At 60.3% G+C, this 11,601-nt stretch overlaps 1 protein-coding gene across 5 annotated transcripts in view; it reads left to right on the top strand.

The window, feature by feature from the left end:
- The window catches only part of UHRF1 (ubiquitin like with PHD and ring finger domains 1), a 33,548-nt gene that overhangs the window by 4,340 nt on the left and 17,607 nt on the right, over nucleotides 1-11,601 (top strand). The window contains exons 1-4 of one of the 5 annotated variants that reach the window (XM_045086079.1): nucleotides 278-471; nucleotides 1,793-1,959; nucleotides 10,577-10,840; nucleotides 11,326-11,480. In XM_045086079.1, the coding sequence (XP_044942014.1) occupies nucleotides 1,807-1,959; nucleotides 10,577-10,840; nucleotides 11,326-11,480 (572 nt within the window). In that variant the 5' untranslated portion in view covers nucleotides 278-471; nucleotides 1,793-1,806. Of the gene's footprint in view, nucleotides 1-277; nucleotides 472-984; nucleotides 1,105-1,221; nucleotides 1,352-1,792; nucleotides 1,960-4,554; nucleotides 4,709-10,576; nucleotides 10,841-11,325; nucleotides 11,481-11,601 lie in introns of those variants that run through there. The other 4 variants (XM_045086075.1, XM_013045400.2, XM_045086085.1 and 1 more) reach the window with 4 other exon arrangements.

Here is an 11,601-nt window from a genome sequence, read left to right as displayed (position 1 = left end):
GGTCAGGGGAATCCCCTACCCGGGGTCTTTGCCCCGGGGTTCCCTAGGGCTCCTGAGGGACACGCAGAGTGGGGGGCGCCCAGCTCCCGCCACTGGGCCGGGTTGCACACTGGGCGCGCCCAGCAGAGCGCGCAGGGCTGGGCGGGGCCGTGGCCCGCTGGGCGGAGTGGGGGTAGACGGAGGAGGGGGCGCCCCCCACCCCCTTTCTCGCTTCCCGCCACTGCGGTGGCCAATCACCAAGCAGGAGCCCGCCCCTGGCGCGGCCTCCCGCGGCCCCGCAACTCCCAAACGCCGAGTTTTCGCGGGAAAAAAAATCAGAGCAGCTGGCAGCGCGGCGGGCAGTGGTGGCCGTCCAGGCGCTCCGGGTCGCACGCAGGTCCGCGCGGGGTCCGGGGCCACGCACGCGTTCCTATCGCCATCCCCAGCCGGGCCAGGCGCGCAGGCAGGAGAGTGGATCGGGGCGGCCGAGAGGTGAGCCTCCGGACTGATCGGGCTGCCATTGCAGGCCGGGGGAAGGGCCCGGCGCACCGGGAGCAGAGACTTTGCAAAACTTTCGGGAGTGGCCGGGGGACGCGCGGCCAGTACCGGCGCACGCGTGCCCCGCAGCGTGGCTGCTCTCCACGCCGTCTCGGGCTCTGCCCCCGCCCTGCCGGCCCTCGGGAGTCGTCCCCCGCCGCCCGGGCGCCGGCAGGAGCGAGGGGAACATACCCAGAGCCCCGCGGGGGTCGCGCCGGCCGGGTGGGGGGAGGGCCTGGCGAGCCGCAGGGGAGGATGTCAGGCTCCGCGCCTGCGCGCGGGGTGCCCCGCGATTCAATTGTCGCGCCCGAGCCCGATTTCGCGCGCCCTTAGTTCCCCGGGCGCGCCTGGGCCAATGGGGAGCGGGCTGGGCGGGGCAGCCGGGCGCGGCGGAGCCAATGAGCGGGTCGGCTCAAGTGAAGGGGGGCGGGACTTGGAGCGCGGGGCCCCTCGGCCGGTCCCGGCGGTGGGGGTGGGCGTGGGCTAGTTGGCGTGGCGCGGGCGGGCGGGAGAATAAGAGGGGCTCTGGGCCCGTGGGTCGGGGTCCGGGAAACGCGAGCCGGCGCGCGGGGCCGCCGCCGGGCCGAGGTGAGTAGCGCGGCGCGCGCGGGGGCGGACGGGACGGGGCGGCCGGTTGCCATGGCCACCGCGGGGCCGGCCGTGTCGCGCGCACGCGCGCGGGGGGGCGGCGGGGGCCGCGGGCGCCCCGGGCGCCCCGGGCTGGGGGCTCCCGAGTCCCGGGGGGCGGTGGTCCTTCCCTTTCGGTTCCACTTAGTGGAGTTACTGGGACTTCCGAAGTTCCAACCCGCGCCGGACTTTTGGGTTTTCCTCTTGCGTCAGTATTAACCCAGGGAATGAATGAATGAACGAGCGAGCGAGCGAGCCTGGTCCCTCGCCATTTGGCTGTGCGCTCCTTCCTCTGGACGTTGTGTGTGTCGCTCCCTGCTCCCCCGCGTCCCGTCCCCTCCGCCTCCCCTCCATGGAAGACGGAGCGGGTTGGACTGAGTGGTCCGAGATGCCCTTCGCTGTCCCCGCATTTTCCCTCCCGCCTCGCTCCTCCGGCGTCACGGTCATTAACGCGTTAATTCCTTCATTTCCTCCGCGGGGGCCCTGGTCAGCTGTGGCTGGCTAGTCCGCGGACCCGCGCGCCGGGAGGGTGTCCTGGGAGTTTCCTAGCGTCCGCAGACTGGACAAAAGCCAAGGTGACCCGAGCATGGCTCGCTGTGTAGATGGCAGCAGCCCCACTGACCCGGGGGTCCCGCTCTCTCGCCCGCAGCACCAGCAGGCGCCATGTGGATCCAGGTTCGCACCATGGACGGGAAGGTGACGCACACTGTGGACTCGCTGTCCAGGCTGACCAAGGTGGAGGAGCTGAGGCGGAAGATCCAGGAGGTCTTCCACGTGGAGCCCGGCCTCCAGAGGCTTTTCTACAGGGGCAAGCAGGTAAACCCGCCCAGCCGGCTGCCGCCCGCCCTGCACCTTTGTTCTTGCCTGGTCCAGGCACCGTCCATATACTCTCCCCGCCCCTCGTCCGGTCCCGCTTCACGTCTCCACAGAAACCTCAAATGCCTGAGCCAGGAACAAAGGCTCCGCTTGCAGATCGACATACCGGGCAGGAAGCTGGCACTCCAGTCCGTAGCCGTTGGGCTTTTAAGTCCGCCTCCCCTGTTTTTTTTTTTTTGACGCTGCCCTCAATGTAATTTCTAGAAAAGGAAGTTGGAGGTGGTCGATGGAGGACGGATGAATTTCGAGGAAGAGCCTAGAATGCTTCCTCAGACAGTAGGACAGGAGGGATCGGGTTTTCCTTTGAAACACACACCGATGGCCCACAGCCTGCGCCCAGTTAGAGTTTGACCCCCACAGGGTCTGTTTTTGAGAAATTCGGATCTGCTTGTTTGGAGGCCGGAGATGGCCTTGCTGGTCAGGAATTTCCGCCGCTCTGGCCTGCTCTGCGGAGCGAGCGGAGCTCGGTGCTTTCCTCGGGGTCTGCGGGCCCCGCTTTTCTGTGTCCTTTCTTCTTGCCCTCTCCCCGGCCTCTGGAAGCGTTTAAAATGGCCACCCTGGCTTTCTCAGCTGCCCACGTTTGGGACGCTTTCTCCAGGGGGAGTGAGGGGTTTCTGTTTTTGTCGGAGTCTTTGGGGGCACGGCCCATGCTGCTGTGAGTGGGATTGCCCACAGGGAAGCTAAGGTGGTAAGGCACAAAGTGTCGGTCCCGTCTGCAGGGGCCGTCGTGGAGCGGGGTGCACGGTAGGGACAGCGGGGGCGCAGGGACCGTGTCCTGGATTGAAAGTCTGCAGTTGGGCTGCGCGTGCCTGACTTTGTTGTTGTCGCATTTTGAACTGGGTACTGCCGCCATCTGCTGTCTCTGTTGAGGAATAAACACTCTGTGACCAGCCGGATTTTGGGGGGCGGGGAGTCTCCAGGGTGCTTAACTCGAAATGAGACCTGATGATTAATTTCTTGGGTTCCTGGTGCCCTTGGAGACCTTTCCCCTCCTTCCTGGGAGAGACGAGATGACTTGGATGTTTCTAGAAGCTGCTTTAACCCGTCTGCCCGGGGAGGGGACGCGGGTCCCGCCGATGGCCTGTGTAGTCAGCAAAGGCAGGGCCCCGAGTGAGCTCTTCCAAGGGGGCTGTCTCTCTCTCTCCCGCCTCCTCCCACGGCTCATTTTTTGTGGCATCCAGACCGACTTCGATTAGCCCACTCGATCTCTTTGTTCAGCAGAGGGTTCTTTCAGAGTTTCTGAGCGCCTTCTGCGTGTGCCTGCTCCGCTGTTCACAGTGTGATTCAGACGTGAGTCGGATTGAGTCCTCCCCAGTGGGAGGATCTGTGAGCTGTTACAAATCTGTTACATTTCCACCTGGCCGAAAAGTTGGAGCCACCATGAACCCCCAAGCACCTACCCCTAGAGCTTGCCCTGGCATCTAGCCACATTCCGGTCAGCCCCGGTCTCTCCGTCTTCCTGTCTGTCTACCAGTCCGTGGTGGTGTTGGGAGTGCGTTTCAGCGTAAGCTGCACGAGCACTTTACGCCTGCCGTTAACTAGAGTCCAGCATGGGTTTGCGGGTCTTGCTTTTTTGTTCACGCAACACTGGCATATAGTGGGATACGCACGCGTCAGGCAGACCATTTGGCGTCTGGACAGATGTCTACACCCATATACCCAAACCCCCATCCCCCTTCATTCCTAACTTGAGATCTGACCCATACGAAAGCCCTTAGGACCCCTGTGAAAGTTATAAGGCCTGATGAGCACAGGAACACCTGTGTGTGGGAGCCCGGAGGCCAGTACCTGCAACTGGCCGGCCGTCAGCGCTGGAGATGGAGCTCTTGACGCCGCCTGCTCACAGCCCGCTTTCACACTTGGCACAGGCTTCCTGCTTCCCCCATGACCTCCGTGAAGGCCGCCCGTTCCCCCGCCTGGCGCTCCTCTTCCCCACTCGGCAGCTTTGGGAGGGAACGTGCAGCCGCCTCTGTCTTCCGGCCGAGGAAGCCAGGCCTAGAGTGTGATGCAACTTCCCTGGGGACGCCAGCGGGGCCCCGGGCCTGGCTGTCGGGTGGGGGTGGGGGGCTGGGACGAGGACAGACAGGACATAGGGCAGCACCTCCCAGTGAGTCGGTCCGCAAACAGACCAGACCAGGCTCACTGCGATAGAAAGCAGCGGAGCTTCCAGTGGGGGGGGAGGGGGGCGGGGGGCGGAGAGCTGCTTTTACAGAACGTTCTAGAGAGGCTTCGCAGTCCTTCGCGCTCCCCCCACCCCACTCTTTTTTTCCGCCTTTTAAAGAAACATGTTGTAGCAGTCCACGGTCTGCCGTGAGGTTGACTGAGCCGATAAAGCAGAACATAGTTGAGCCTTTCTTCAGGATATGGGAGGGTTTCGTGGCCGGCTTGTTTGGGCTGAATAGGTTGGCGGTTATGTCGCTTGATTGGCGGAAATACAAGAAGCCGAATGGGGGCAGGGACCCGGGCGGCAGGCCCAGCCTGGGCAAGGGCGAGAGGCATCTGGCGCCTTTTTCTTGGCTGCCCAGAAAAATAACAATAGCTCTCATTTGTGGGGACTGCGGCACGCTCAGGTGTAGGGCTCTGGCTGTTACAGAATCGTCCCTGTGTCCTCAGCCCAGGTGTCGGCCATCCAAGCTCCTCGCGGCTCTCCCAGTGTGGCCAGTGTGGGACTGGGCCCGGCCAACTCGAGGTAAAGGCACGGGAAATCAGCGCCCACTGGGTTTCTTCCCTTCGGCCCTACTGACGTGGGAGGCGGGCTCATTGTCTGGAATTGCCCCCAGTTGAGAAGTACTAATTTAGGTAATTGACGCGAGGGAAACAGTGAAATCGGCCACACTGGCCTCAAAGGCCGTGTTAAGGTCCCTCGGAAAGATCAGTCTGAACTGGTGCCCTGGAAACGGCCTCGACTGGGTGCCCCGCGTCCTAGCACCTGAATTCAGAATGGCTTTTCCCGAGTGCTGGCCCGGAATTCCCAAAGGGCCGAGTGGGGCAGCAGAGCCCTGTCCTTCAGGCGGTGCGAGGGAGGGTCCTCTTCCCCAGGGAGAGCTCCCAGCCGGGCATGCCCTCCAAGCAAGCCTCCAAGCCGGGCAGCAGCAAACCCTTTACATAAATATTTGTCTCCAGGAGAGCTGCTCGCCCTGCAGCGGGGAAGCAGCCACAGACAGGATGCGAATGAAGGGGCGTGTCCCAGTCCAATAAAACTTTATTTACAAAAACAAGTGTGGACTAGACTGTCCGGCTGCCCTATTGTGCTTCCATCCAGGGTCCTTACTTGAAGATCCAGGTTTTGCTGTTAGGAACAGCACTGCTGTGGAATGTACTAAACCTGTTCTAGTACATTCTAGAACAGGTCCCCTAGGGCACTGTGTTGCAGAGTTCTTCAGGGCAGGGTGTGCAAAGCGTCTGGTCTCAGCACTTCCCCCGTCCACCCTGAGACCAGCTGAAGACCCTGAAGAGCCTTTGTTGATGTGGACGAGTCACGTGTGGCTTTGAGGTGCCCTTCTCTCTGCTTGCTGCCCCCAAGCTGGGAAATCGTGTCCCCTCTGCCTCATCCGGGCTCTTGCTGCATGGAATTGTCTTCCCCCCGTTCCTGTCGGTCTGTCTTGTGTGCACTCTGGGTTGCAGACTGAGCAGGACTGGTGAGCGGCCAGGGCTGTACCCCCCAAGAAGAGGGGCAGAGCAATTTCCTGCTTCCTCCCTCTCAGACTCCCAGGTCGGCCTGGCGGGTTCTCATCAGAGCTCCCTTTCCTCCGCCAGCTGTAGGTCCTTCTTGGTATGAGGCTCACTGCCCTCCCCACCTCTCGCTGAAACAGCTGGTTAGAGGCAACCCAAGAACTACCACTTGCCAAGCCCAGGGACATGAGTCCCTGCCCTCTTGAGCCTCTGGGCAGCACCCAGCACCCTGAAAAGCATCCCTTAAAAGTGTTACGAGGGGACAGAGACTGGGGACAGAAACGGTAGGCATGGGAAGCTCTAATCCCGGTTTCCAACAGGAACCAATGTGCTTAGCTGTCAAATCACTTAGGTGTTAAGTTCGCTCTTATGCCGTCTGCGTGGTCGAAAATTCCAGATGTCCAGAAATGTCCAGAAAGCATACTTGGATTAAGACAGAGAGGAAGACATGGGCACCTGGGTGGCTCAGCGGGTTGGGCCTCTGCCTTCGGCTCGGGTCATGATCCCAGGGTCCTGGGATCGAGCCCCGCATCGGGCTTTCTGCTCAGCAGGGAGCCTGCTTCCTCCTCTCTCTGCCTGTCTCTCTGCCTACTTGTGATCTCTGTCAAATAAAATCTTAAAAAAAAAAAAAAAGACAGGAAGACATAAACACTGTAGGCAGTTTTGTCTTTAGACCTGAATCTGCTGTACAGGGTTATGTGCCCCAAACCACTGCACGTGTCCTGTCATAGGAGGTTTGAAGGATTTTCGGAGCAAAGTGTGCCTCTACGGGTTGTTAACTTCAGGTTTAATCTTAAGGTCAGGACCTCGAGAGTGAGGAGTAGATCATCTGTTGGGGAGTTTTTGTAGCTTTTATGAATATCGTTAGCCTCGGTGGAAATTTTTGGACTTTTTTTTTTTTTAAGACTTTATTTTTAAGTAATCTCTACACCCAGCATGGGGCTCAAACCCGACAACCCCAAGATCAAGAGTCGTGTGCTCCTCCATCTGAGCTGGCCAGGCACTCGAGAACTTTAGAATCTTGATGATAAATGTAAGTGTAATACACGTTGGCGTGAGGCAGGCCTGGGCCTAGCCTGTCTCCCGTGGTTCCCAAATGATCGTGTACAGCTTTGGGCAGGCAGGGTCGGGGGAGAGGGACACATAGCACATACCCTCTCCTATAGCAAACAGTTGTGCAGCCTTCCTGCTGACCTCAGGGACCCTTCTGGTAAGTTCTAGAAATGGCTTCAGGAAGCAGCCAGAGGTGGCTTGTGACCAGGAGGCAGAGTCCTGTGCCGCCTCCCCCAGCCTGAATGCCCCCTTCTGTGCCCTGTTTGTGCCTCTGTCCGCATTCTTGCGTCGGTAGGCCCGTTGGCCTCCTCCACAGGGCCTGTGCCTGAGCAAATCCAGGAGCTGACAGAGCCTGGCTTCCTGACCCGCCATGGGCGGGAGGGGCCCGGTCTGGAACTGGCCTGGTTCCAGCCCTCCCGCCACCTCTCAGCTGCCCAGGTGCCTTGATTTATGCTTCATTTCCCGTCCCATGAGTTGTCCTTGTTTCTTGTGACATGTATGGGACTCTCAACTGTCACAAGGCAGTTATGTGGACTCCTTCGTGTGACAAGGCCATGGTTTTCCCGGCACATAAGGCTGTGGATGCGCTGTGAGGTCGCTGTACGTGTCTCGGGGACACATGGAAAGGTCTGTCTAGCTTAGGGGTTCCCCCTGGGGGTGATGGTGCTCCCCTGGGGACGCTGGGAGGTGTCTGGGGACGTCTGTAGCTGTCCCCACGGGGTGCTTCTGGCATTGTGTGGGCAGGGCTCAGGGCTCAGGGATGCTGCTCAGCCCCCAGCAGTGCCAGGACGGCCCCCTGCAGAGCGGTTCCACCCGATGTCAGCAGCGGCGAGGGGTGTCTGCCTCTTGAGCTGCTGGGCCCCAGGGTGCATGAGTCTTGTTCTAAGGCCATTTGGCCCGCCTTCTGCTGGTTTCCTTGTCCTAGTTCCACTGGGGACACTTGTGTTTCTTCGTCTGTTTAAATTAGTGTGTTTATTGTGGATTTGTATGTTTATAAGCTTATTTGTATTTACGTATGTATTTGTGCGTCTCAGGTCCTCAGTAACATTGAGAGGAAGGCTCGGTGATTTCTCCCATATCCCGCCTCCCACACCGCCATTCTCCCCCGCTCCCGGTGTCCGCACCAAGTGCCATGCGTGTTACAGGCGATGAACCCACGTTGACCCATAGAGGACATTAGGGTTCACTCCTCGTCCCCTCCGCTCGGATCGCTGTGTGACGTCGGCCCGCTGCTGTGGCTGGGGGGGGCCTCCCGGCCCTGGAAGTCCTCGGCGCCCCACCTTGTCCGTCGCGCCTCCTCTCCCAGCCCCTGGTCCCCACTGATCCTTCTGCTGTCTTTAAGGTTTTTTGTTTTTTTTTTTAAAGATTATATTTATTTATTTGACAGACAGAGATCACAAGTAGGCAGAGAGGCAGGCAGAGAGAGAGGAGGAAGCAGGCTCCCTGCTGAGCAGAGAGCCCGATGTGGGACTCTATCCCAGGACCCTGAGATCATGACCTGAGCCGAAGGCAGCGGCTTAACCCACTGAGCCACCCAGGCGCCCCTGTCTTTAAGGTTTTGCCTTTTCCAGAATGTCACCGAGCTGGCCTCACCCACTATGCATCTTTCTGGGACTCCCTTTTCGCCTTTAAAAAAAAAAAAAGCCAGCCCGACGCGTTGTTGAGACGTAATTCACATGTCGTATGATTCACCCACTCAAGGGTGCGATCCAGTGGTTTTCCGTGTCTTCACAGAGCCGTGCAGCCATCACTGCGGTACTGCTAGGACATTCTCTTCACCTACATACTTTTTAGTGTCCCTTCTCAGCCCCTGACAACCAGTCACCAGCTTTGTCCGTGGAGGAGTCTGGTCTGGGTGTGGACTCACACTGCTTGGGGCCTTCTGTGTCTGGTTCCCTCCCTGAGCGTCATGGGCTCGGGGTCTGTCCCTGGTGCCACGTGTGTGGGCGCCTCACTACTGTCCACGGCCGAGGGACCCTCCCGTGTGTTGGGAGCATGTTGTGTGTATGCGTGTTGTTCCCCGCCCCCGCGTTGGTGGACACGGGTGGTTCCCCCCTTAGGCTGCTGTGAGTCCTGCTGCCGTGAACACGTGTGTGCACGTTGACTTGTCTCTTCCCAGCTGTGTCCCCACTACCCATCACAGCTGTCCTCTATTGGTCCTGTGGTGGCAGGGGGCTGGCATTGAGGCTCCCCCCTCATGCTGCGTGAAGCCATCGGGTGTGCCCAGGAGCTCCATGGCTATAGGCAAGTGTCCATGTGTCCAGAGGCCTTCTCCCGGGGAGGGGGCGACCATTCACCAGATGTTTGGTTTGCGCTGAATGACACAGCAGCTGCTGCAGTGAGGGGCTTTGGGCCCTGGAGCTCGCCTTCCTTGTGACCCAGGGGCCGCTTGCCTGTTGACAGCCACCAGGCCTTCCAACAGCCACCCAGGCATCCCCCCTTTCTCTTTTTCTTTAGGACACTGCTTCTGAGTGGGGTAGTGCAGCCCTCAGGGGACACTGGGCCATGTCTGGGGACATCTCTGGTCCTCACGACCGGGAGTGCTCCTGGCATCTAGTGTGTGGGGTCAGGGGATGCTGTCTCCCCAACCAGTGCCCAGGATGGCCCCCCGGGGAGCAGCCTGACCCCATATATGCCTAGGGCGCTGTGGGCAGAGACCTGCCTTAGGGATGTTGGGAGAGAACAGGATGCACTGGAGGGGCCTTGCTAGGTGTTGGTGGGGTGCTGCGGTGCCCGGGGGACAGCTTCAAATAAAAGAGAACTCCTCGGGCCTCATGTGCCACTGGGATGTGGCTCAGATGACAAAACTCCCTTGCACACTGTCACCGGGCGGTCATGAGGATGGCCGGCCTCAGTGGTGTCAGCACAGTCCCACCAGGGACTCCTGTGGGTGGGATTGGGGGAGAGAAGCTCGTGGAGAGGGGCGGGGCCAGCAGGGAAGCTGGCGGATGTTGGGTCTGCGTCTCCTTCCGGTAGGACGGGGCGTCTCTCCCCCGTCCCTCCCCCTCGGCACTACCCGAAGGCCGAGGGGAAGCTAGATTGGCTAGTTGGGTCCCCGTAGGCGTGTCCCCGGCACCGTGCGAGGTGGGGCAGCTTCCCATAACCCAGATGACCCCAGGTGTTGTCAGGCCCCTGGCAGGGAGGCAGAATCACCCTGGGCCAGGAACCCCTGAGTGGGGGGATTCCACGGACACCCCCCCCCAGGAGTCTGCGTTCAGTAACCGCATGACCCGCTGAGGTCCTGGGGTGCTGCACACATTGAAATACACACACTGTGTGGGGGGAGGGGGTGACTTGTCCAAATTGGGGGGTCACTGTGGTTTACACTGCCTGACCTCTTGGGGTTGGATTCTGGTGTCTGGGGTGAGCAGGGACCTGGCTTAATTTTCTCCCCTGAGTAATTATCGAGGAGTCTCTGTGCTTGCTGCTGTGGCGTTTTGAGCCAGGTGACGCGGCGCTCCCTGGCGGGCAGGCTTCCCCTCAGTTTGGCTCCAGTGCCAAAGGCCGTTTATTGTTACTGGACCCAGTATTAAGAAACACCCCCGGCATGTGATGGGTGCACCCAGCACGGCTGGTTATGCTGGGTGCTCCCAGAACGTTCTCTGTGTGCGGCGGCGAATCCTCGTTGGAGAGGCTCTGAGGGTCCTGATGGAAAGGGGTGACTGTGTTACCCGCCCCCGCCCCGGCAGTGTTGTTCTGTGGTAGATCTGGATCCCACCCTCCACGAGGGCAGATCTGGTACCTTGCTTGTGGTGTATCTGCTGCCGGGCACCCAGAAGGGGAGCACTCAGTGGCTGGCAGGCCAGTGACCCTTGTCTTGGGATCTGTGCAGATGGAGGACGGCCACACACTCTTTGACTACGACGTTCGCCTGAATGACACCATCCAGCTCCTGGTTCGCCAGAGCCTTGTGCTTCCGGCCAGCAGCGTCAAGGAGCGGGACTCGGAACTGTCGGACACAGACTCGGGCTGCTGCCTGGGCCAGAGCGAGTCCGACAAGTCCTCGAACAGCGGCGAGGCGGCCTCGGAGGCAGATGGGAAGGCGGGCCTGGCGGATGAAGACACGTGGGACGAGACGGAGCTGGGCCTGTACAAGGTGAGTCTCTCAGCAGGCTTGGGGTTGAGTGTGCGCCCCACAAGGCTGCTCTCTCCACCCCCAGGGCCCCGGGTACCATGCCCCATGCCCCTCCATCACACTGGCTTTCTGGTAGCCCGACTGCAGGGTCAGGCCAGCTGTCGTCCTTCCCTTGGCCGGGCACCCCCGTCCTGCTGTGAAAGTCGCCGGCGGGAATGCTCCCGAGGCTTCCCCGTGGAAACACAGAGTGATCCAGCGTCCCTTAGTGATCCTTGACGGCATGCATCGTGTCTGGGTTTTGTGGGGCTCTCTCTGCCCGTCCCAATGGAAGGAGAACCAGAGAATCCTCAGGGCCATGGCTGAGAAATCCTATTATAGTCATTTGGGTTTGAGTCCCAATCCTGAAGCATCCGGCCCCCTGGGAAATCAAGCAGCCTCTTGTCCGCGTTGTTGGTCCGACATGTTGGGTATCTCTGGCTGGATGAGTGTTTTCTGGTTCCCGGCAGGCCAATGAGTATGTTGACGCTCGGGACACGAACATGGGGGCGTGGTTTGAGGCCCAGGTGGTCAGGGTGACGAGGAAGGCCCCGTCTTCGGCCGAGCCCTGCAGCTCCAGCTCAACGCCGGAAGACGATGTCATTTATCACGTGAAATATGACGAGTGAGTGTTGCTGCACTTGGACAGGCCGCGGTGTTGGCTGTGTCCATGGGCCCTGGAGCTCGGCACCGGCTAGGGCATGACAGGATATAACGACCCAGGAGGCCACCCCTAGAGGGCTGAC

The sequence above is a fragment of the Mustela putorius genome, unplaced genomic scaffold (assembly GCF_011764305.1).
Source record: "Mustela putorius furo isolate JIRA1106 unplaced genomic scaffold, ASM1176430v1.1 tig00000095_pilon_pilon_pilon, whole genome shotgun sequence".
Taxonomy (NCBI): domain Eukaryota; kingdom Metazoa; phylum Chordata; class Mammalia; order Carnivora; family Mustelidae; genus Mustela; species Mustela putorius.
Note: the sequence above shows the minus strand (reverse complement) of the source record. Positions and strands in the feature narration are given on the sequence as shown.